The 26670-nt window shown below is 44.0% G+C and overlaps 1 protein-coding gene across 6 annotated transcripts in view; it reads right to left on the reverse strand.

Annotated features, from left to right (window-relative positions):
- Positions 1–11322, reverse strand: part of LOC308667294 (interleukin-5 receptor subunit alpha-like) — a 63235-nt gene extending 51913 nt beyond the window's left edge. For 4 of the 6 annotated variants that reach the window (XR_014026254.1, XR_014026255.1, XM_081326457.1 and 1 more), the window contains exons 1-2: positions 11170–11322; positions 9603–9695 (exon numbers count right to left, since the gene is read on the reverse strand). Coding sequence is in view for 4 of the 6 variants with exons in the window: in XM_081326457.1 (XP_081182583.1) it covers positions 9603–9687 (85 nt within the window). In the remaining 2 variants the exon portion in view is untranslated. Of the gene's footprint in view, positions 1–9602; positions 9997–11169 lie in introns of those variants that run through there. The other 2 variants (XM_081326455.1, XM_081326456.1) reach the window with 2 other exon arrangements.
- Between the last annotated feature and the right edge of the window lie 15348 nt (positions 11323–26670).

The raw sequence follows: 26670 nt of genomic DNA on the forward strand, positions 1-26670 counted from the left end.
AACACTGCCCCAATGGCAATGTCGGAGGCGTCCGCCTCCACGACAAACGGCCGTTGCGGGTCAGGATGCTTCAAGATGGGCTCCTTCATAAAGGCTTCCTTCAAAGCCTGGAACGCCTGTTGTTCTGGTGCGTTCCACTGGAACCGAGTCTTCTTCTGCTGGAGCCGGGTGAGGGGGGCTGTCAAGGCAGCAAAGCCAGGGATGAATGTTCGGTAGTAGTTGGCAAATCCAAGAAGTCGCTGAACATCCTTCACGCGACGCGGGGGTTGCCAACTCTGCAACGACTCCACCTTACTCGGCTCCATGGCGATGCCCTCAGGAGAAATGCGGTGACCCAGGAAATCGATGGTCACCCGGTAGAACTGGCACTTCTCCAACTTGGCAAACAGCCGATGTTCTCGAAGTCGCTGCAAGACCTGACGGAGATGCTGATGATGCACTTCACGCGATGGGGAGTAGATCAGGATGTCGTCCAGGTAGAAAACGAAAAACTGGTCCAACAAATTCCGGAAGATGTCGTTCATAAAATGCTGAAACACAGCGGGGGCGTTGGTCAGGCCAAACGGCATCACCGTGTACTCAAAATGTCCATAGCGAGTACCAAACGCCGTCTTCCACTCATCACCCGGCCGAACTCTGACGAGGTTATAAGCTCCACGCAGGTCCAGTTTCGTGAAGATCTTAGCCTCCCGGAGTCAGTCCAAGAGCTCGGGGATGAGGGGTAGCGGGTAACGGTTGCGCACCGTGATGGCGTTGAGTTTCCGGTAGTCGCAGCAAAGCCGTAATTCGCCCGACTTCTTTTTGACGAAGAGCACGGGTGCAGACACTGGCGAGGACGAGGGCCGGATGAAACCGCGAGCCAAATTCTTCTCCAGGAAGTCCCGCAATGCAGCCAACTCGGGCTCCGACATGGAGTACAAACGCCCCACTGGGAGAGGCGCATCAGGGACTAAGTCAATGGAGCAGTCATAGGGCCTGTGCGGGGGTAATTGATCCGCCTCTGACTCACTGAACACATCAGCAAAGTCGGACAGTTCGGGAGGCAAGGAAACCCCTGGGGAACCCTCCACCTGGCCGGCACAGATATGGCGGGAGTGGTCCACGCACTGCAAGCTTGGGAAGGTGACCAAGTTCTGTGACCAATAGATCTGTGGGTCATGCGCCCGGAGCCACGCCAGTCCCAAGACCACGGGGAAGTGCAGATCCGAAGTGATGTAGAACTGGATGGCCTCCACATGGGAACTGATGGCCATACATACTGGTTGCGTGGCGGCCGTAATAGGCCCGGACAGGAGCACTCGACCATCGATAGTCTCCACTAACATGGGCGGATCCACCGGACACTGGGGAACAGCCCATTTGGCCACAAAGGCTGAGTCCATAAAGTTTGTGGTAGCCCCAGAGTCAATTAAGGCATGGACTGGAATCCCCTCTGGCTTGCCAGGAAGGATCAGACGTGCCTCCAAAATCAAATGCCGTGGAGGTTCACAGGCACCATCGGAACGGCGTCGCTCGGTGTTGTTGTTGTGGGACGCCCGATCTATCACACCGTCTAGATCGGGCTCGGGGCGTTTCCCGACAGCAAAGTAGGGGACTTTCTCGGGGCAGGCTTGGTCACTGATGCCCGCTGACGCTTCTTTGGGCAAGAAGCAGCCAAATGTCCAGGGTCCCCACAGTAAAAACACAACCCCCCCGATCGTCGTCTGTTCATTTCCGTCACCGATAGACGAGACCTGGCAGCACCCAGCTCCATTGCCTCCTCCCTTTGGACTGGGGGCTCACGCACAACAGGGGCGGCAGGGGTCTGTGGGGTGGCACGGCGACTCTTTCGCTGCTGCAACCGGGCATCGATCCGCAGGCAGAGATGGATCAGCCCATTCAGGTCTGAGGGAATGTCCACACGGGCCAGCTCATCCAACATCTCCTCCGACAATCCATCCTGGAAGGCATCCACGAGCGCAGCCTCATTCCAGGCGGAATCCTGGCTAAGCAGCCGGAAGTCGCTGATATAGGCCTGTAGGGGGCGTTGACCCTGCCTCAGGGCTTTCAGGCGTCGGGTGGCAGTCTGCGTCTTAATTGGGTCCTCGTACATTAGACGCATATGGTCACAAAACCCCACAAAGTTGTCTAACAATGGGCTAGGTTGAGCCAGCAGAGGCGTGCCCCAACGAGCTGCATCCCCCGAAAGAAGGCTTAACACAAACCCCACCTTATCCCGGTCAGTGGGGAAATCAGCCGCTCTCACGCTGATAAAGAGCTGGCATTGTCCCAGGAAAGCAGGAAACAGTTCAGGAATACCTGTAAATTTGTCCGGCATTGCTACCTGGCATTTTCTCCTGGGTGGGGGTGCAGCATGAACCTGTGCTTGCAGTTGGGCCACCTGAGCTGCCAGCAAAGTGAGTTGCTGAGTGAGCTGAGCATTCTCGGCACGAAGCTGCTCCATAATAGTTGTAAGGGGTGGGAGGCTGAAAGCAAACTGTTCTGTACCAGCCTGCTACCGGCCTTGCAGAAAGGCAACCCCTGTACAAACGGCAGAGGCTGGAAAACGTCTGAGGCTGGAAAACGTCTGCCAAGTTTAATTCACAAACAAACAACAGAACATGAAACACGATACCGGAACTTTGATCCTCAAACGGAGCAGTTGCTTTCAGCAACCAGCCCTTCCCCAAACACTCCCTTTATTAGAGTTCAGGGCGTGGCCTCCCTGTGCCTCCTTCCGAGGAGTCCCACAGCCTTTCTCTGCTTGCTCCTGCTTGACTGCCTCCTGCGTCGGGCGTCCTTGAACAGGGCCAGCTGTGGGTCATCATCATCCGCACTGTCGGGCTCGCGCAGCTGAGAAGAGGGGCCTGGCTGGGGGCTCTGCGAAGCCTCCAAGCCATCATCAGCAAGTTCGTCTTCGACACCCTCCTCCTCCCCCTCGTCTGAGTCATCCGAGTCATCCGACCCGGCTGCCGGACCCACAGGCTGACCCTGAATCACAACACTGGTTGAGAGTGTGACTCCCCACATGAGTCAGGCCCTGAATTACTTGGCTCAGGCCCATGGCCGTCATGGAAGCCATGAACCCCCGAGCTAACTCAGACGACCCTCCCAGTGAAGGCAGGTTGAAGTCACCCAGAACTATAAGCCTAGAAAACTCCACCGCCAACACTGAGAGGGTGTTGAGCAGCTCAGGCATGGCTGTGGCCACACAGCTGGGTGCCAGGTATGTGAGCAACAAGCCCAACTGAGCCTGAGGGCCACATCTCAGGAGGAGGGACTCACTCCTGGCCATCTGGACAATGGTGGTCTCCCGCGGGCATAAACTCTCTCGGATAACCACCGCCACCCCACCACCCCTGCCCTGAGCCCATGGCTGGTGTAGCACACGAAAACCTGGAGGGCATAACTCGGTCAGAGGCACCCCTCCCTCCGAGCCCAACCAAGCCAGATCCGCACATTCCTCCTCGATCAAGTCCTGGATGAGGGGAGCCTTGTTAATGACGGATCTGGCATTAAAATAAACCAGCCTAAGCTCAGGGGCCTGATCACCCTCATCCCCGGGCAAAAGGGTGCTAACCAGAGGGTCGGAGTGTGCCACCGCTCGAAGACAGCGGGGGCGCGATCCCAGATGTTGATGTGGCCCTCCGTGCAACCACCTGCTGCCATTCCCTATCGTCGTGGGGATTTGAAGCCCCACCCCGACATTCACAGAACCAGCAGCCTCCACCCCCAACCCCGTCCCATCAGGACCCCTAACAGGCCCAGACTGAGTGCTAGTTAATAATTCCCTCCCGGCTTCCGGTGGCGACGCGGTGCCGAAGACAGCCGTCTCCGGGCTGTCCGCTCCGCAGCTGTGTTTATCCATCGTAAACAGCGCCGATCAGCTGTTTAGATGGATTTGAAGCCCCCTCCTCGGGAGAAGAGGAGGGGGTGAGGCCCCAGGTAGGGGTTGAGCTCTCCGGGGCTGCCTGAGCTGAAAGTTTGGGCGGCTGAAGGATTGAGCCCCCCCGAAGCCTGGGTTGCTCCGAGCTGCGCAGCGTCTGTGCTCCGTGATTTTTGGAGCAGAGCCAGGCGTTAGCAACCACCCCTGCCAGAAGGAAATACCCTGGAGTATCAAGATGCAGGCAGAGCGGTACAGGAGGTCATGGTGATGTGGACTTTTATTTTTACTCTCTAGCTCAATGGATTTTATAGCTTCAAAGTGAAAGTGCGTAACAAGTGAAAGTGGGGAAAGATGGCGGCCAAAACTTTTAAAGCTCTTCGGAGTGCGGGGTCTTCCCCGGTGCAGCAGACCTCGTTGCAAGCTTTGCTTCCTCCTGCTTCTCCTCCGGCATTGACGCTTAAGGATTTACAAGATGCCTTTGAAAAGCATTCACAATTAATGTCTGATATGATGGATGAAAACTTGAAAAAGCTGGAGGAGAAATTGGAGAAGAAGATGGAAGAGAAGTTTAGAGCAATGAGGGAAGACATGTTGTCTATAATTGAAAGTGTAGCTGTATGTGTGCAACAGTTGGAGGAAAAAGTGGAGGATCTCAGTCAAAAGAACTCTATTTTAGAAGTAAAGGTATTAGAGATTGAAAATATAAGGGACAAAATGGACGGAGAATTGAGCCTTGTTCAGTACCATCAGATGCAGTATGCTATTAGAATTAGGGGCTTAAAAGAGAATCCTAAAGAAGATTTAAAGCAGCTGATCTCTGAGGCTTTGGAAGTTGTATTGGGCCAGCCAGCATCTGAAATTGAGGGAAGCATGGATAAAATTTTTCATGTAAATTCATGGATTGCAAGACAGAGGAAGTTACCCAGAGATGTGGTGGTCTATTTTACAAAGAGAGTAATTAGAGATGAAGTCATTCAAGCTGCTTATGATACTAAATTGGTAGTTGCTGAGCAAGAAGTCCTGGTTTTAAAAGAGATTCCTCCAAAGATTTTAAGGAGAAGGAAATATTTTGCATTTCTTACACAGGAACTTAAGAAATGTGATATCAAGTTTAGATGGGAGATTCCAGTCGGACTGGTGGTGATGCACGAAGGTAAAAGACATCGTCTGGTTACTGTGGCCCAGGCACGCGATTTTTACAGCAACGTGTTAAAAGCAACCCCCCTATCACTTCTGGAAGCTGCAAAGGGATTTGGCGAGGGAAAGCCTCAAGATGTTGCAGATAGACAGACAGAGGAGAATGGTGTTGGAGGGGATCAAGTTACAGTTTCATCGGCTGCTGCTGGAGAGCAGAGGATGTCGCGCGCCTCCCTAAGACGAGCGAGACGAGAGCAAGAGCAAGACCAGCAGAAAGTCATGGAACCTCCAAAGTGTACTTACAGTGAAGCTGTGGGAGGGGTGCGGTCCAAAGAAGTTATAGGGGCCATGTCAGACATGCTCCAAAAGCTTTGGGGCGTCAAGATTGGTGACTAAATTTCTAATTTAGAATGTCAGTGGATTAAATTCATCATAGAGGAGAAAGAAAGTTTTTCAATATTGAAAACAATTTAAACAATTTAAGACTGATGTTATTTGGTTGCAAGAAATGTATATTAGGGTTATGGATCAAAAGTATTTATTGAATTTAAGATTGGGTACGCAAGCTCCTAATTAACAACAAGTTGATTTTTCTTAATTTACTACATATAAAGGGTACTTAATTGGATTTAAAAAAATTTTAAATTTTTTTATTATTTTTTTTCCATTGGAGATTGGAATGGTGTTTTAGACGTATAGATGGAAAAAGCGGGGTTTTTTCTTTTTTTTTTAAGCGTGTCATGAGTCATGCTAGATTGCCTAAATTTCTTTGTTATTTGAACTTAAGGATGATCTGGAATTGTGAGACATTTGGTGTGATATATGCAAGAACTATTTTTGATCATAGTTCAGTTTGGCTGGAGATTAATAAGGTTAATAGAGATAGGCGCTCTTGGCGCGTAATTGAGAATTTGTTCAGAAATTAGAGGTAAATACTAGATGAAAGTTTTTTTTGTTCTTTTTGAAATTAATATGAATAAGGATTGTGACTAAGAAATTTCATTTAGCATTTGAGTAAAGCTCCTTTTCTGTTTTCTTCTTTTTTTATCTGTAATATTAATATTGTTTGTAATCATTTTACATGAGCTAGAGGGTGATAGAATTAATAGTTTATTGTAGATAGCATATGGATGCTTATGTTTGTTTTTTGCTTCTATTCCCTGTATTTAGCTCTGGGAAGTCGGGGGGGAGGGGGGAATGGGGGAGAGGGATAGGGAGGGCTAGATAGGGGTGGGGGAGGGGGGGATTGACAAAGTTAAAATGTACTGTAAAACTTTTTAAATAAAAAAAATAATTCCCTCCCCACCCTACTATCCCTCCCCCTCCCTAACCTTTTAAAATAACCGGCTAAAAATGTATCAGGGGCCTCTTAACATGTCTCAACTCGAGGCCCCTATCTAAGCCCAGCCACCTCTCGGAGTCCCAACAATTGGGCTTGTCATTAAGGGGAGTGTGGAAACAGGCGGTTGGTCGTACCCAGGAGGGAGGAACCCCCCTGAGGGCATACAGATCAGCTCCAGAGTAATGGAAACAAACCATGCAACAATAAAATGTCCACCTAGGGCAGATATTACAAATATTTACAATGGGTAGTTCGATGTAATGATGATATTCAGATGGAATGATATTGAGTCCGGTAGGTATGTCTCTCAATCCACTAGTCCAGCTCAGCTCTCACCTGAGTTGACAATCAGAAAGGAAGCCCCAGCCGTCCTCTCACTCCGGCTGAGGAGTCCAACCTGGGGTGGAGAGAGCAAAGAGTCCCAGGCCAAGCCTACCCCAACTGGTCTCTCACACCAATCCAAGACCATCCTCCCACCACGGTCAGATCCCAGGCCCAAACCAGACTGTCAATGGGGAGGTCTTGATTCCAGCCGGGCATTAAAATTGCCATAGTACCTGCTTGCCAGCACAGGAAGTAAGCCAGGCCGCGGCCGATCTTCGGGCCGCTGGCCACTGCCGCCATTCTGGAGGGGGGGGCAGAGACAACCTCTCTCACAAGGTCCGCCCGCTAGTCCAGATGATGTTCCAGTGGCGAGCAAAAGGCATTCCCGGAAGTAATTTAATAATCTAGGCATTCCCCAACATGTCTACCGCAGCAGGGCAAAAACTGAGGCCGATGTCTGGGCCTAACAGCCACCGCCGCCATCCGGAAGGAGAGGGAGGGCTCCGCGCCGCTAAAAATGGTGCCTGCCAGCTGATAACAGTCCCAAGCTCCCGATCGAGTTTCCAGCCGGTGAAATCGGTGAAATCGTCGCTGCCGCCCCTCCATACAAGCAGAGGGTATCCACGGTGAGAAAACAAAGGAAGGAAGCCTGCAGCAGCACAGCATTGTTCTCCAGGCCGGTAGGCCAGCGCCATCCGAAGTGCCGCTATCCGAAGGGGGGGGCTCAGCACCGCCAAAAACAGCACCTAGCAGACGTCTCTGCATCCACCCACCCCCTGGAATCGCCCCACGATACCGTGCCATGGCTGGGCCTCCCTAAATTGACCCATTTAGAGCCCTTGTGGAGCGCACGTAGCTCAAACTTCCATTCAGTCTGTTCTTCTTGCTCCTCAAATTTCTTCTGATTTATATACAAAGCCTTTCCATTTTCAGTGTTGTCAGTCCCTTTTCTGGATATCCCATTGACTGTGTTTTTTGGTCAATTGAATCCTCTGTCTTAGTATTTGATTGTTCCACTTCTTCTGTTACCTTCTGTGTTGTTAGTTCTTTAGTTGTAGTTGGAATTTGGGTCTGTATATCTAAGCTGACATCTTATTTTGCCACAAGTTGAAAGGATGGTTTCATACGCAAATAGTTTTTGAGTTGTGGGAAGATGGCAGAAGTTTTCCTCCCTCACTTGTTTAATGAGTATGTCTAATTTTGCTTCAAATGTTTTCACATATGAATGCATATCACAGATGAGCTTCCCCTTTCCTTGAAGTTGCACATTGAAAGTGTTGAGTAGCTCTGTTACATCTGTCAGAAAGGGAAGGTGCCATTTCCATTCAGCATTTCTTGCAGACGTCTCATGACCCAAACTAGGTAACATCAGCAGTGTCAGAAGAGAGTGGGGTTTGTGGAGTGGAGGAGAAGAAGAGAAGGAGGATGGTTGTGGGTTCCTTGGTCCTCTCTGAGCTTTGTGGCTTTTTTGTAGATGTCTCATGACCCAAACTAGGGGTCATGAGACATCATCAGTTCACTTATTATCCCACTTTGGGTCCTGAAAGGTCTGCAAGAAAACCACCATCCTCAGAGACTCCCCCCAAGGACCCTTCATTTTAACCCTGAGCCAGAAATATTCTCCTTGATTGGCATTCCAGACCATCTCAGGGCAGAACAACTTGCCTGGAAGGACTTCATTCCTCTTTCCCATGGGGCGCATGCCAATGCCCCCATCCTTCCTCCATCTATTCCTGGACCCTTAAGGCCAATGAAGTTTCTCTCAACCAACAGCACTGGTACCCCTGGTTCATCTGAGCTGCTCCACCGCCTCCGGCTTTGCCTACCTCTCGGGGTTTTACCTGAACGCGGCACCCCTCGTTCATAGATTGGGATGCTCCTCCAAAGGCTGATCGCATCCTCCCTCCCAGGGGCTCCCCCGACCTTTCATTGCCTCAACTCCACACAACCCCTAGCAACCTCGAAATAACCTTCCAGAAGCAAATTCTCCTTTTTTCTCACTTATCCTGGATGCCCCTCACAAATATCTTGCCCTTCAGCTACTCCCCTCAGACCCATAACTGGTGCCCCACTGTAGAAGCCCCACTGGGGCTCGCATTCCATAGGGACCCACCTCAAAAGAAGCAGCAGCAATGGCATTGTCATTGCCCGGTTTGACTGCCCTAAACCCCTCAGCCCGGCCCTGAGGTAAAAACGCAAAGAGGCGAGAGGAGGAGAGGAAGGGGGCATGGCTGAAGCAGAAGCGCATGCTCTGGTGCACAAGGGAGAAACTGGGGAAAAAACATCTCCCATGAACTCGCCATCCTGCCATTGGCTGGGGCTCTCGCCGCCATCCATCCACCCTCTCCTTGTGATTGGATGGCTTGCCTGAGAGGTTGAGGCAGGCCAGATAAAATGACGGCAAGCCTCATGTGGCCCATGGGCCATAGTTTGAGGACCCCTGCTTCACATGGCAATGATTATACTTGCCAAACATGGGAAAGAAAAAGGGATGGCGACTGTTGAAGAATGTATTTTGAAATTGACTGAATTAGAAGAGATGACAAAATTAATTGCTTTGATTAGTGATAATGGACTACACAGCTTTATAAGAGACAGAAAACCATTTGTGGACTTTCTAGATGCTAAATACAATAACAGATGGTTAACAGAGGGATTTGAAGATTAGTATAATGTTTAGCTTAACCTGTTGACTGATTTATTTGATTAATTTTTCCTCTTTTTTGTACATGATTGTTTTTCTTTTTTATTGTTTCTAGTGTTGAATGCAGGCTTTTGTTTTGTTTGTTTTTCTGTTTCCTGTTTTATTTTTTATGATAAAACAATAAGTAATATTTTAAAAAAGAATAATGATTAGCAATCCTGCCCTCTCTTTTTTGGAATAAAGTTGCAACATAAAATAACTTAAAAATCATCTTGAAAGAACATACTGACCTTTCTCCTTTTGAAAAGCAACATGTAATGTAGAGCATAACACAATGAGCCAGCTCATGTGACTAAATGCTAGAATGGTTTCCATTTTATTTTCTGTATACACAGGAAAGAATTATAGAAAGAAAGAAATTAGCTGCTTATTTGTAAATAGTATACATTGTTGAATTATCTTGTTAAATATTGCCTAAAACATGTAATCTTTTAATCAGTCCAAGTGGAGATTTCTATGGTGGACAACAGATAATACTTTCAAGCAGTGCTTTTTTTGTAAAAGAAAAAGGTGCCGGAACTCACACATGTCATACAACCCGCCTTGCCTACCCTACAAGGTTCCATCCAAAAAAGGTGCCGGAACTCTGTTCTGAGCGTTCTATGAGAAAAAAAGCCCTGGTTTCAAGGTTTTAGATATTGAAACATAGTTTTAATTATACTAGCAGCTAAAAGAAATTTATGATCTCACTACTTTATAGTGTGACAAAATGTGATGTAACTACCTCCAAACCAATTTATAATTTATTTTCCCCACAAAAAAAGAACATAAAAATGTTTTGATAATAGCTGACTTGAAAAAATGCTACTTTTGATTTCTGGACTTTTAATATTGTATGTTGCTCATAATTCCATAAGAAAAAAGAGGGTATCCTTAGCTGCATAATCCTTCAAACAGGCAGGCTGTCCTACAATAATATTCAGTACATATCTGAATAAGTCTCAAGGGTTAAATAAGTCTCTACATTCAATAAGGGCTATTCACAAGTATATGACTATAGGATTGTAAATTAAACCATAGTTCGTTCAAAAAGTTTACTTCAGAGAAAAAAATGCATGAGATTTTATGTGAGCAGTGACAGCAAAGAATATCTTAATAGAATATATACTTTAAACCCCCTTGCATTACCAAACATATTTTGCAACATATATGCAGTATAAATATATTCTGCAGAAAATTCATGCTCAAAAGTGTCACCCCATTCCTTAATTCTGACTAATCTAGCAAATAATAATTATAATATGTATAATAATAAATGGAAAGATTTTCTAGTTACCATCTACTGTTTGAAAATAATTATACTAACGCAACAGTCAAACAATACTCATAACTTACTGTTATGGTTTCTTTTGAATAAAGTATATATAAATATACTAAATAATACATACATGCAGTCATACTGTACATAGGTATGTCATGCATATATAAAACATTAAAAAGATAAAAATATGCAGAGAGTAACATTTATAATATGATAGCCTTTGAAATCAGGAGGAAAGATAGGGGAGTCTGTTTAAGGGAGAACATTTTTTCAACTGATGGAGAAAAGAATGTCAGGGCCATTTAGACTGACAAAAAGATAGAAGTATGTGTATATTATAATGAGAGGAATTTGGGAACTATAGAAATCCCAGATTATTTTAGATGATAAGAGACTGGGATTGGTTGAGGTATAATAACTGTCCATTGCCATGCTAGTGAAGGGCAAGAAAATGTAGTAGTGAAGCTTTAGATCATGAAGACAGTCCAACTATTAGGCTTACAGTTAAGCAAAATGATAGTTTGATATAAACTCACCTCTATTATCTACTTATCTGTTGTCATCTATCTGTCATCTGTCATCTATGGAGAGTTTTCCTTACCTCATTATCTTATCGGGCCTCATGGAAAATGTTGTTTGAGGGAAATTGTAAAAATACAGTTGTACAGAATATAGATTTTTGTTCTCAGAATCACTCTGACATCAGTGAGTTCCTGTTTAGAAAAAAGGGAAGTTGATTAAGGTTAGGGTTGAATTCTTTTGTTTGTTTTTTTGTGGAATATGGAGATTTATGTACATGACCCAAGACTGAGGAAGACACATACCACCAATAGGATGCTATATGTATATGTGTATATGTATGTGTATGTGTGTATGTGTATGTGTATATGTATGTTATATGCATATTAGATACATACACACACACACACATATGCATACAACTATTAAAAATTCATGACAATGGGCTAAAAATTGCCTGTAGCCTTTCATAATCCATTGCAATTATTCATAGTACATCAAACAGCAATTTACTGCTGTCCTTCAGGCCTGCACTGGAACAGTGGGCTTCTTAACTAGCAATATGGCAACACACTCCTTCTGGAATAAGAGGACAGCTGATATAAAGTTATCATTCTCTGATATTTAGTTCATAAGCAAGAGAAGAACTTCCTAATGACAAAATGTAGAGATCACAAAAGTTTCAATGTTTTTAGTGACCCATTCAATTAAATCAACAAACGTACCATTACAACATTATTTACTTTTTTAAAAACATTAGAGAGAGAGAGAACTTTTATTGTCATTTTTTACTGTGGGCACAATGGTACACATTAAAAATGAAATTTAGTTGCTTGCTCTCAAAGTGTACACATACATAACACACATTTAATCGTACTATATACAACATATGTATAGACCTACACCCTTACATATAAATAATATATAAATATTAATCACAGGCAAAATTCTTTATCAGGAAAGGTCTCACTGTGCAAAAAGAAAAAAAATATTCAGAATATGACAGGAGAAAAACATTTCAGGAAATTGTGATATCTATAATTGCTTCATCAAGAATACACATTTCCTCTTTTCAGAGTCCTTCAGCTGAGAAAGAAAAAGAACTTCTGGTCTGCAAAGGCTTATTGTTAACATACAATTATGATCAAAATTTGAAATGAAAATTAATTAACTTTCTTTTAGCCTAAAAAGAAAAAAAGAATAAAAGGAGAAGTGTAGTAACTACTGCATAACTACTGTATAACATACAGTTGAAATCTCCATTTCTACATGAAAGTATTAAAGATTTATATAACTCAACAAGATAGTTCCATGGATATCCAGCATAAGTACTTCCTATTGAGTCATGTCTATGTGAGTACTAATTTTGGCTTCAATAGAACGGCAAACTTCATATCCTTATTTGGAAGTAATCATTGTTACACCTATTCATATTTATCTAATTATTATAAAGAACTTATGTCAGGCTTGAACAATTTTTAAAATTCACAAATTAATCTGCAACAGTTGCGGACTCTTAGCACAAGAGATAAGACTTTATTGATTCAAGCATTACAATAATGCAGTAATTAAATTTGAAAATCCAAATACCTTGTCCCCAGTTGGGAAGAATGCAGAACACGAGGGAATCATCACTGTTTTGAAAGGAGGGCCACTCTTGAAATTTGAGTGGGTCAATATGATATATGTGAAACCTGCCTTTTATCTGAATTGAATTAGAGTAATCCAATAGCCAACAAGATTTTTTCTCATCTATTTAATAAAATCATAAAATGGAAAGCTTCAGGGAGATCATGTGGCCCATGTGGCCTCTATCTATTTTTTAAAATATATTTTTATTGAAGAAGTTTTAACTAAATAAAACAATACAAATATTAGAGAAAAAACTAAGGAAAATAAGGAGGAATACAGAATAAGAAAAAAATAGAAAAAGAAAAGGCTTCAATCTTTTCAATGGTGGTTATAAATAAAGGATTTTACTACTCCACAATAATATGTTCCTCTTACCATTAGACATTTATTTTTTCCTAATGTCAGTTGATCTCTACTTTCTTGTAGTTTAAACCTATTTTTTTGTCCTTTCTGGAAGCACTCTGAAAAATGCTGCCCCTAGATCCTGCAGATACTTGAAGAAAGGGATCATGTGTCCCCACAGTCTATTTTCTCTAGGTAAAGCATACCATGCCTATAATCATTCCACATGGGCTTTTCATCCATACTGCTCAAAATTGATTACTTTTCTTGGCACACACTTCTGTTTATTCATGTCCCTTTCCAAATACAGCCTGAAACTGGATCCAAATAGGCCATTCCGCATTCTGAGTCAGTGAGAAAATAAAAATGCCAAATCCAGTCTGAATATCTGAGTGGTTGAGCAACCAATTATAACAATGGAATTGGAGTAAAGACAAGAGGTAGCTGCACTGAGAAGAAAAGTAAAAAATGGAAAAGAAAGAAGATACAACTGGATAGAGATGAGATGAGAGAAAGAAAAGGAAGGGAAAGAAAGGAGAAGAAAAGATAATAAGAAAAGGCAAGGTGAAGTAGAGAAGCTGTAATATTCGCTACTTGCTCAAAATACAAAAGAGCCCCTGAAGCATCTCCTAAAGTCACAACCATTTATTATCAGTATCTGGGAGAAACCAGCAGATAAACAATCTAGTTACAGAGAAGGTATGTGGCAAGAAGTCAACACATTCATTTATGCTCCTTTGTTTGCTGATTTACAATTCTGTAAAATTGCATTCTCTGAATTCTCTGAAATTTTCTGAAATCACAAAAGAACCACTGTATAGACATTACATAGGGTTAAATTCACCAGGTAAGCAATCTCTAACAGTTGCACTGTTCTTAAAATCATCAATGCTTTTTAACATCCTAGCAAGTATTGGCATAACCTGCCCCCAGGCCTTTGTGTTTGAAAGTGTGGGAAGTTACCCCTCCCCCCAGAGAAGGAAATTTTAAAAAGGCAGAATATTATATTTCCTCAAAGAATCTTAAAAAGGCAGAAAAGCATGCCCACTTTTTCTTAATAGCTGCAAGTCTCCCACCCCCAAGCAGAAACCAGCTCTGTAGAAATGCAGATATCATAATCTGTGTGTGAGTCTCTCTTTCTGAGATACGGTCCGGGGGCGCAGTTGAGCCTGCTGCTGGCGTACCTTCCACCTAATCGCGCAGCGGCAGCCCTGCCTAAGCTACTCGATGTCCTCTCGGGGTTGGTGGTTGAATTCCCCAAACTCATGGTTCTGGGCGACTTCAACCTACCGTCCCTAGGAGGATCGTCCGAACTAGCTCGGGAGTTCATGGCTTCCATGACGGCCATGGACCTATCACAAATAATTTCAGGACCGACTCATGAGGGAGGCCACACCCCCGACTTGGTTTTCTTATCTGGACGGTGGCGTGATGATCTCGGTGGGGGCTCCCCAACCATTATGCCCCTGTCATGGACCGACCATCACCTCCTACGGCTAGACTTCCGCTTTGCCACCCCCCGCCGTGGGTGCGCGGAACCAACCAGATGGTACCGCCCCAGACGCCTAATGGACCCGGATAGGTTCCAGGCAGCGCTTGAGAACCCACCTGCACTCTCTGCTCACAGCTCGGCGGACGCCTTAGTGGAAGCCTGGGAAAGGGCAGCCATGGAGGCACTTGACCGAGTTGTACCCCTGCGGCCCCTGACCCGGCGCAGATCCCAGCGAGCCCCATGGTTCACCGTGGAGCTCCGGGAGATGAAGCGTCGGAGACGGGGCCTAGAGAGCCGTTGGAGATCCAGTCGATCCGAATCCGACCGGTTGCGACTAAGAATCCTCACCAGGTCTTATCTCGCAGCAATAAGGGTGGTGAGATCCAATTATTTCTCCACCCTCATCGCGTCCGCAGATAATCGCCCGGCTGCCCTGTTCAGAGTGACTCGCTCCCTTCTGAACCAAGAGGTGAGGGAGGAACCCTTACAGGGTCGAGCCGAGGAATTCGGTCAATATCTGTTGGACAAAATCGCTCGGATTCGAACCGGCCTGGACTCCAACTGGGCAGAGTCTGAGGAACAGGACATGGACAGTCTTGTCGACGTCATCTGGGAGGAATTTGATCCTGTGACTCCAAAGGAAGTGGACAGGATTATGAGGAGGTTGAGCTCCTCCACATGCTTACTGGACCCGTGCCCTTCCTGGCTGGCTTATGCGGCTCGAGAGGGGACACGAGGCTGGTTTCAGGCGGTCATATCTGCTTCTCTGAGTGAGGGTCACTTCCCCGCCTCCTTGAAGGAGGCGGTGGTGAGACCTCTCCTCAAGAAGCCCACCTTAGACCCAGCTTCATTGAATAACTTTCGTCCAGTCTCCAACCTTCGCTTCCTTGCGAAGGTTGTTGAGAGTGTGGTGGCGCATCAGCTTCCTCAGGTCCTGGAGGAAGCGGATTATCTAGACCCATGCCAATCGGGCTTCAGGCCGGGCTACAGCACGGAGACGGCATTGGTTGCTCTGGTGAATGATCTCTGGAGGGCCCGGGACAGGGGCCATTCCTCTGTCCTAGTCTTATTAGACCTTTCGGCGGCTTTCGATACCATCGACCATGGTATCCTGCTGCGGCGCCTCAGGGGATTGGGAGTGGGAGGCACGGTTCTGCGGTGGTTCTCCTCCTTTCTCCTGGGACGCTCGCAGTCGGTGTTGCAGGAGGACAGAGGTCGACTCCGAGACCTCTCGTTTGTGGAGTCCATCAGGGGTCGGTTCTCTCGCCTCTCCTGTTCAACATCTACATGAAACCGCTAGGTGAGATCATTCGTGGTTTTGGAGTAGGGTACCATCAGTATGCTGATGACACCCAGCTTTTCATCTCAACTCCAAATAGCATCAGTGATGCCCTCGACGTGATGTCCCGTTGCCTGGAAGCGGTCCGGGAATGGATGGGGAGGAACAGGCTTCAACTCAACCCGGACAAGACTGAATGGCTGTACATACCGGCATGCCAGGATACTCAGAACATTCCATCCCTTAACATCGGGGATGAGTTATTACCCCCTGTTGATAGGGCCCGCAACCTGGGTGTCCTCCTAGACTCACAGCTATCCTTGGAAGATCACATAGGAGCTGTGACCAAGGGGGCCTTCACTCGGGTTCGACTGGTGCGCCAACTACGACCTTATCTGGACCTGGATGCCTTACGTACAGTCACCCATGCACTTGTGACCTCCCGCCTTGACTACTGTAACGCTCTCTACATGGGGCTGCCCTTGAGAGCCACTCGGAAGCTTCAACTGGTGCAGAGTGCAGCTGCACGAACACTTTTGGGGGCCTCCCAATACTCCCATATCACACCTCTCCTCCGTGAGCTGCACTGGCTTCCGGTTGCCTTCCGAGTGAAATTCAAGTTGCTAACAATGACATACAAAGCCCTACATAGCATGGGTCCGGATTACCTACGGGAGCACCTTCTGCCAACGTCAACACCCCTCCGTCCTGTACGCTCCCACAGAGAGGGCCTCCTCAGGGTGCCACCGCTCAAAGAATGCCGGCTGGTGGCCCCCAGGGGGAGGGCATTCTCAGTGGGTGCACCAACCCTCTGGAACTGCTTGCCTACCGAAATCCGGATGGCCCCCGACCTTCGCACCTTCCGGCGCGACTTAAAAACTTACCTGTTCCAGCAGTCCGGCCTGGCCTGATAGCTCTTGGGGTTTCATTTGTTTTTACTATTGTTTTTACTATTGTTTAACTGTATACCTACCTTACTCTGTACACCGCCCCGAGTCCCTCGGGAGAAGGGCGGTATATAAAAACAAACAAATAAATAAATAAAATAAATAAATAAATAAATAATCCATCCAGGAAGGTTGGAGTCAGGAAGCTGGAGCTGATGGGATTAAAAAGACAAAGATCCCTAGAATCAACAACCCCTCACCCCAAAAAATCCAACACAGGACATAGCCATCAGCCACAGCCCCAGGGAAGCAGGATATGACCTTTAGGACATAATAGGATTAACCCACCACCATCAGAATACCAGAAAGGCATACTCAGACTCAGATTAAAGTACATGACACAGGAAATACAAAGCCTCATACTGAAACAACACCAAACACAAAAGCCCAGGAAGGTATAAATACCCACCACTCCCAGCAACATGGGAGCTTTCCCAGAGCCATGCTTCTGTCTGTCTTTGCTCTTCAATAAACTACAATCTTCTTTCTAAAGCAGTCTCCATTTTGTTTATTCCCAGCTTGGACTGGACCCTGTTGAAGACTTTTCTTTCAACAAAAGCTTTATTTTATTTATTGATTGGACTGTTCATCTCTTCTACAGTTCTTATCCAATTCTTATCACAAACATGAGACTGACACTTCAAGCCCTCCCCCGCCAGACATACACCCAAACTATTCACTTCCTTATTTGGAAAAAAGCCTTTTTTATTGGGTTAAAACAGTAATTAATATGACTTTTGAGTGATGCTCATGATGAACTAGCAAGACTACTGGTCCTCTTAACTGTCTAACAAATTCTATACTCATGCAAGCTACTTGACTTAATAATTGAACTATTCCCAACTCAGCCATGTAAATTAATACTGAGTCATTTCTCAATATCTTTCTATAAATAAAAAAATCTTGAACAGAAAGAGGTGAAATCAAGATAATGATCAGATAACAGAAATCTGAATCCAAAGCAGTAATGCAATCTGAAAAATATCTCAGGCTTGGCACTTCCTAGTCCTTTTACCTGTGAAAAGTCAGAGAGGCACATTCAGATTTGCAAGATTGATGTCAGCCCTTCAAGGTAATCCAGGTCAGGAAACTAAAGTTATGAATGCTAGTACTGTAATGTATTGGGCCTTTTACTTGAACTGTTTTCACATGTCTTTTGAATGCTGCTTAAGATTGCTTAATTAGGGACTTCCGGGTGGCAAGGCTCTGCCGCCGGCAGCCATTCTGGCTGTCAGCCCCATTGTCTCTGTGGAGCCGCCAAAAACAGCACCAATCAGCTTTTTTGATGGCTCGGAAGCCCGCTCCTCGGGAGAAGAGGAGGGGGTGAGCACCCAGGCAGGGGTAGAGCTCTCCCGGGCCACCAGAGTTGAAACTCTGGTGGCTGAAGGATCGAGCCCCCCCGAAGCCTGAGTTTGCTCCGGACCTCGGGACGCCTCTGCTCCAGGGCTATGGAGCAGAGCAGGGTGTAGCAACCATCCCTGCCAGCAAAAGTGAACTTCAGATAACTTGGATGCAGGCAGAGCAGTACAGGAGAATCAGGTGAAAGCAAGTTTATGATCTTTAACTCGGTGGACTTTGTGGAGTTTGATAAAAGTGAAAGTGCGTAACAGGCAATAGTGGGTGAAAATGGCTGCCAAATCTTCTAAAGTTCCTAGAAGCGTGGGGGCTTCTCCGGTGCAGCAATATTCGCTACAAGCTTTAATGCCCCCCCTGCACCTGCACCTGCACCTGTACCAACTTTTACAGTGAAAGATCTGCAGGATGTTTTGCAAGAGGCTTTGAAAAAGCAATCTCAACAATTAGCTGAACTTATGGAGGAGAAGCTTACAGAAATGAGGGCAGACTTATTACTTGCATTTCAAGGCATGGCTGTATGTATAGAGTGTCTGGACGAGAGAGTGGAAGATCTCAGCCAAAATAATATCAGATTAGATGCAAAAATGATAGAGACTGAAAATGTGGTGGATAAGACTGACGACGATTTGACCTTGGTACAGTACAGGGAGATGGAGTTCGCTGTGAGAATTAGAGGTTTAAAAGAGGATTCTAAGGGAAATTTGAAAAAAATAGTTTCAGAGGCTTTGGAAGGTGTTTTGGAGTGATCAGCAGAAGAAATTATGGAGGATATAGACAAAATATTTCGTGTTAATTCGTGGATTGCAAGACAAAGGAAATTACCCAGAGATGTGGTGGTTTACTTTACAAAGAGAGCAATTAGAAATGAGGTTATTCAAGCTTTTTACAATAATAAATTTGCAATTGCTGAACAAGAAGTTTTAATTTTAAAAGAGATCCCTCCAAGAAACTTAAGGAGATGGAAGAAATTTGCTTTTCTGGCACAAGAATTAAGAAGACGGGATATTCAGTTCAGATGGGAGATACCAGTGGGTATGGTGGTGATGTATGCAGGCACAAGACATCGTCTTCTTACAGTGTTACAGGCACGTGATTTTTATACTAATGTTTTAAAAGCAGTCCCCATACCACTTTTGGAATCTAAAAAGAAGAATGGTGAGGGAGAGTGTCAATCACAAAGTGAGAATGTACAAGGTGCTGAAGGAGCTACGCAGATGAAAGATGGAGAATTCCAGAAAGTTACAGGAGTGGATCAAATTTCAGTATCATTGGAGGAGCTTAGAGACCAGAGAATGACACGTGCTGCTGCTAGACGAATGAGACAAGAGCAAAAACAAGAACAGCAGAGAGTTATGATGGCACCTCCAAAACTTACTTACAGTGAAGCAGTGGGAGGAGCGCGACCTAAGAGAGTGCAGGTGATTTTGGAAGAAGCGCTCCAAAAGCTTCAAGTCGCGAAAGATGGCGACAAAGTTTCTAACCTGGAATGTAATGGTTTAAATTCACCACAGAAGAGAAAGAAAGTATTTCAATACTTAAAACAATTTAAGAATGATGTTATTTGTCTACAAGAAACACATATTAGAGCCACGGATCAAAAGTATTTGTTAAACTCAAGGTTGGGCACACAGTTTATTGCTTCTGCAACTGATAAGAAAAATGGAGTGGTTATTTATGTTAAGAATACTTTGACAGCGGCTTTAATTGAAGCAGATAAACAAGGAAGATACGTTATAATTGAACTGTTAATAGAAGGCAAGAAAACGCTTTTGGTTGGACTATATGCTCCTAATCAACAACAAGGAGATTTCTACAGTTTATTACACAGCAAGATTATTCAGTGGGATTATAAATCTTGTATTTTGATGGGAGACTGGAACGGTGTTTTGGATGTACAAATGGACAAGGTTGTTTTTTTTAAAGCACCCCAAGTCATGCTAAACTGCCTAAATCTTTTTTTGAGATGAAGGATGACTTGGAATTGTGAGACATTTGGAGAGAAAGGAATTTGCAAGAAAAGGACTATACTTTTTCCTCCGACAGGCATCAATCGTTCTCCAGGATTGACTTTGTATTAATTACTAATGATTTTTTCTCTAGGATTAAGAAGATCAAGATTTGTCCAAGAACTATGTCTGATCATAGTCCAGTATGGTTAGAGATAGAAAAAGATAATAGGGATAGACGGTCCTGGCGCTTAAATGAAAATTTGTTTAGATATCAGGAAAATGTGGAAGAGTGTAAAAAACAGATGAAGGAATTTTTTAAAATTAATATGCATAAAGGTACTTCTATTGAGATGGTTTGGGATGCTAGTAAAGCTTATATGAGAGGTGTATTAATATATTTGAACAATAAATATAGACGTAACTTGGAATTTAGGAGGAAAGAATTAGAGGATGAAATTAAGGAAAAAGAAAAGGCTTTAATTTTGAATCCATCTGATGGGAAGTTTGATAAGTTAATGGCAGATCAAGTGGCAACTAATTTACGGTATGCTAGACATAATATTTTTTGTAATGCTAATAAACCAGGTAGATGGTTAGCTTATTTGTTAAGAAAGAAGCAAAGGGCTTCTAATATAGATAGAATAGAACATAAGGGTAAGGTAGTGTACCAGCAGAGTCTTATCAAAAAGACTTTTGTTTATTTTTATTCTAAGTTGTATGCTAGAGATAAGATTAGAGATGCAGATATAGATAATTATTTGGTAAGAGCTAATATTCCTGTTCTTACGCAAGAACAAAAGGAAGGGATGAATCAATTGATAACTGATGAAGAATTTTTTTTAGCAATCAAACAACTGAAAGTGGGCAAAGCGCTGGGTACGGATGGATTGACTGCTGTGTATTATAAAAATTTACAGTTAGAGATGGTGAAGCCTTTAAGGGAATTGTTCCAGACAATTCAAATGGGAGGAGGGGTACCTCCATCTTGGAAGACTGCTTTTATTTCCTTGATCCCGAAGGAAGATCAGGATGTCACCCAAGCAAAAAATTATAGGCCAATATCACTTTTGAATACGGACTACAAGATATTTGCCAAAGTTTTAGCTAACAGATTAATGAGGGTAATACAACAAGTAATTCATGGTGATCAAACTGGGTTTATAAGTGGTAGACAAATGAAGAACAATGTGAGACATATAGTAGATTTGTTGGAATTTTTGGAAAGAAACAATCAGATCCCTGCAGCATTGATCTTCTTGGATGCTGAAAAAGCCTTTGATCAATTGGATTGGCAATTTCTGATGAAAGTATTAGAGAAAATGGAATTTGGGGATAAATTTTTACAACCAATCAGGGCAATATATCAAAAGCAAACAGCCCATATAATATTTAATAATAGTCTGACTGAAGTATGTAATATTAAAAAAGGTACAAGGCAGGGGTGCCCGTTGTCACCTCTATTATTTGTTTTAACATTGGAAATATTACTGATTAAAATACGTGATTCGGATAAAATTAAGGGAATTCAAATTAGAGACCAGGATTATAGATTGAGGGTGTTCGCAGATGATGTGGTTGTTACAGTGACTCAGCCTGATTATTCAGTTGTAGAATTGATGGAGATAATAACGCAATATGGGAAAGTTTCTGGATTTAAGGTCAACATACAAAAAGCTAAAATGTTGTCTAAAAACATGACAGTATCACAAAAGGCTGTTTTAGAAGAGCTAACGGGATTTGAAATAGTTAAAAGGGTTAAATATTTGGGGATATATTTGTCACCCTCAAATGTGAAGTTATATAAAAATAATTATGAAAAGTTATGGGGAGAGGAAAAAAAGAATTAGATAGTTGGAAAAAATTACAATTATCCTTATTGGGAAGAATTGCAGCAGTGAAAATGAATGTTTTGCCAAAATTTTTATTTTTATTTCAAATGATACCTATACTTAAAAAGGATTTAAATTTGGAGGAATGGCAAAAAGGAATTAATAAATTTGTTTGGGCAGGGAAAAAGCCACAAGTTAAATTTAAGATAATGCAAGATACGCGTGAAAGAGGTGGTCTTAAAATGCCTAATTTCAAATTATATTATGAAGCTGCTGCGTTGTCAGCGATAAGTGACTGGTTTAATTTAACACAAGCAAGATTATTAAATCTTGAGGGTCATGATTTGTTATTTGGATGGCATGCATATTTATTGTATGATAAGAAGGTGGATAATGTGTTTAAGATACATATTTTAAGGTATGCTCTGTTGCGAGTTTGGAAAAAGTACAGACACAAGTTAAATTATAAGATACCTATTTGGGCAACACCTAAACATGCAATAGAAAATATAAATGTTGGATTTAAACATGATGTGACTACATATAAGGAAATTTTAAGTTTTGAGAGGAATGTATGGCAATTAAAGTCATATAATATTTTAAAAGAAGAAAAGATTGTACAAACCTGGTTTCAGTTTGGGCAATTACAGGCTAGGTGGAAAGAGGACCAGAAAACTGGTTTTTCAATGATTGATGAAAAATTGGTAAAGCAAATTAGAGATCAAGGTCAAGCACATATCAAACGGATATATCTTGCATTGATAGAAATTGATTCAGAGACGGAACTAGTTAAAGATTGTATGATAAAGTGGGCTCAGAATTTTCAAGAAGTTATTACAATGGATACTTGGGAAAAGATCTGGGTGAGAAATGAAAAATTTACACAGGCCCAAAACTTAAGAGAGAACTTTTATAAAATGTTTTATAGCTGGCACTTAGATCCTAAAAAATTAGCAAGTATGTATCCGAACTGCCAGCCCAAATGTTGGAGGTGTGGTTGTGAGGATGCAACGTATTTTCATATATGGTGGACTTGTAAAAGGGTTAAAGCTTTTTGGATTAAAATTTGGTGGAATATGCAAAAAATATTCAAGAAAAGGATAAAGTTTTGTCCGCAACTGTTTTTATTGGGTATTATCACAGATACTACCATTGTGGACACTAAGTTGATGTTGAATTTAATTACGGCAGCGAGACTTTTAGTAGCGCAATATTGGAAGAAGGAAGAACTGCCGACTATAGAAGAATGGACTTTAAAAGTTTCCAGTTTGGTGGAAATGGCAAAGATTTCAGCGTATTTGAAAGACCAATCGCAACCGAGATATATTGTGGAGTGGAGAAGATGGATTGATTATATCCAGAATAAATATGGGACTAAAAAGTTTCACTTAGCATTTGAATAAGTAGTGGATTTATATGATGTATAACTAGCTTGTAGTTATTTTATCAAGAGTTAAAGTGCGATAGAATTTAATATTTTATTGTTGTTTGCATATTTTAGATTATTTTTGTTTGTATTTTTATACCCTGTATTTAGCTCTGGGAAGTCGGGGAGGGGGGGAGGGGAGGGGAGAGTTGGGGAGGTTTGGGGTGAGGGGAGGGGGATGGGAGGGGTTTTGTATTCAAAAATGTACTGTAAAACTTTTCAATTAAAAAAAAAGATTGCTTAATTAGCGTGTCTGTGTAATGGTCGCTGACTGCCCACACATGCAGTCTTCAGGATGATCATTGGTTGGCTCTGGGGCGGGAATATGTTCCTTTAAACCTATTGGCCACCTCCTAGTGGCCAACCGTATAAGTAGCTGCACAGAAGCCTCTGATTCAGTTCTGTTCCTGTTACTTCAATAAAGCAATGTTCCTATTTGAACCCTCTCATCTCGCCTCCTGCTTCCAAAGAACCCACCACACAACACTGGTGACGAAGGTGGGATCCTGCTTCTTCGGAAGAGCTGAAAGTCACTAGGGGGTGAGGCCAGCAAAGTGCCTGGCAGGGAACGCGTTCCACCCCCCGGTCAACTTAGCAAGCCATGCTAGCGACCACCCCGCCCTGTGGACCAGTCCCAGGGCCTACGGAAGAAGCACAATGAGGCAACGAGAGGCCCAAGCTGTGAAGACTTTCCAAAGATGGTGAAAGTTGGAAAGCTTGAGGAGTTTGATGTTATTCACCCAGAGAAATGGGCATCCTGACCTTCGCTCCTTCCGCCGTGACCTGAAAACTCACCTGTTTGAACAAGCCGGCCTGGTCTGATGGGTTTGGGGTATTTTAATTGTAATTTTAATTAACTTTTATTGCAATTGGGCTTTTTTATTTAATTCTTATCTTAACTTTTGTATATTGTATTTTTATTGTATTTTATTGCCCTGTACACCGCCCTGAGTCCTTCGGGAGAAGGGCGGTATAGAAATTAAATTAAAAAATAAATAAATAATAAATCCTACATCTCGATGGTCGAAGTCATCAAAGATGGCCTGAAGGCTGCAACACTCCTCTGTGTCTGTGGGACTGCAACCTTCGATATCGCAGAGAACTTGGTTGCACTGGTGTAGCTGGACTCGTTACTTACACGAACTTGAAGAAATGGCTAAGCGACCATTTCCAGCCCAAATTGTCAGTGATAGCATGGAGGCATGCCTTTGAAGAACGAGTTCAACAACCCAGAGAGACGGCAATGGAATTCATTGTGGCGTTGAGACAAGCTTTGTACCTGTGCCAATTTTCAGCTTAGAAGAAAGGCTTCGACACCGACCCATCTGTGGACTTCGGAGCAGAGAGCTACAACAGAAACCTTTTGCAAAAGAGACTCTCTCGCTCCAGGAAGCCTTAAAAGAAGTCATGGCGGACGAAGCCGCTGGAACAGCCATGAAGGCCATGTGGCCCACCAAAAGCACTCAGCACAAGGAAGCCATCCACCACGAGGATGCCAAACTTCCAGAAGACGTTGACTTTGACCATGAAGTTGACAAGATCCAACGGCACCATGACAAAGAACCAAAAACTCCTTACAAGGCAGTTCCTTTCCCTCGGTGTCCAGGCTGTGGCGACCGCCACGAAAGAGCAGACTGCAGGATTGGGAAAGCCACATGTCAGGCCTGCGGGAAGACTGGCCACATCGCATCAGTCTGCAGAGGTCACCAGAAGGACCGCCATTTGGACGTTCCGATCATGAGAGGTACCTGTTCTGTACCAGCCTGCTACCGGCCCTGCAGAAAAGGCAGGGACAACCCCTTTTACAAGAAGGCAAGAGGCTGGACTTCCGGTGGTGGCGCGGCGCCGAAGATAGCCGTTTCGGGCTGTCCGCTTCACAGCTGAGTTTTTCCACCTAAAACAGCGCCGATCAGCTGTTTAGGTGGATTTGAAGCCCCCTCCTCGGGAGAAGAGGAGGGGGTGAGGCCCCAGGTAGGGGTTGAGTTCTCCGGGGTCGCCTGAGCTGAAAGCTTGGGCGGCTAAAGGATTGAACTCCCCCGTAGCCTGGGTTGCTCCCAGCTGCTTAGCGTCTCTGCTCCGGGATTTTTGGAGCGGAGCCAGGCGTTTGCGACCACCCCTGCCAGAAGGAAAGACTTTGGAGTAAAAGGAACAGGCAGAGCGGTACAGGAGGTTAAGGTGAAGAGGACTTTTATTCTTACTCTCTAGCTTAATGGACTTTATAAACTTAAAGTGAAAGTGCGCAACAAGTGAAAGTGAAGAAAGATGGCGGCTAAATCTTCCTCTAAAGTTCTTCGGAGTGCGGGAACTTCCCCGGTGCAACAGACATCGTTGCAAGCTCTGCTTCCTCCTGCACCTCCTGTGGCATTGACGCTTAAGGACTTACAAGATGCCTTTGCAAAGCAATCCCAGGTAATGTCAGAAATGCTGGATGATAAGATGGTAAAGTTGGAGGAGAAACTGGAGAAATTGGAGGAGAGGATGGAAGAGAAGTTTAACGAGAAGTTTAGTGCAATGAGGGTAGACATCTTGTCTACAGTGGAAAGCGTGGCTGAATGTGTGCAATGTTTGGAAGAAAAAATGGAGGATCTTAGTCAAAAGAACACTATATTAGAAGTAAAGGTACTGGAGAATGAAAATTTAAGGGATAAAATGGACGGAGAATTGAGTCTTGTCCAGTATCATCAGATGCAGTATGCTATTAGAATCAGGGGCTTAAAAGAGAATCCTAAAGAAGACCTAAAGCAGCTGATTTCTGAGGCTTTGGAAGCAGTATTGGGCCAGCCAGCATCTGAAATAGAGGGATGTATGGATAAAGTTTTTCGTGTAAATTCATGGATTGAAAGGCAGAGGAAGTTACCTAGAGATGTGGTGGTCTATTTTACAAAGAGAGCAACTAGAGATGAAGTTATTCAAGCTGCTTATGATACTAAAGTTGTGGTTGCTGAGCAAGAAGTGCTGGTTCTAAAAGAAATTCCTCCAAAGATTTTAAGGAGAAGGAAGGATTTTGCATTTCTCATACAGGAACTTAAGCAACGTGATATTAAGTTTAGATGGGAGATTCCAGTTGGATTGGTGGTGATGCACGAAGGTAAAAGATACCGTCTGATTACTGTGACTCAGGCGCGTGATTTCTACAATAATGTTTTAAAAGCAACCCCTCTATCACTCCTGGAAGCTGCAAAGGGATCTGGAGAGGGAAAACCTCAAGAGGCTGAAGGTGGACAGACAGAGGAGAATGGTGCTGGAGGGGATCAAATTACAGCTTC

Source organism: Vipera berus (assembly GCF_964194415.1).
Source record: "Vipera berus genome assembly, chromosome: 4".
Lineage (NCBI taxonomy): Eukaryota > Metazoa > Chordata > Lepidosauria > Squamata > Viperidae > Vipera > Vipera berus.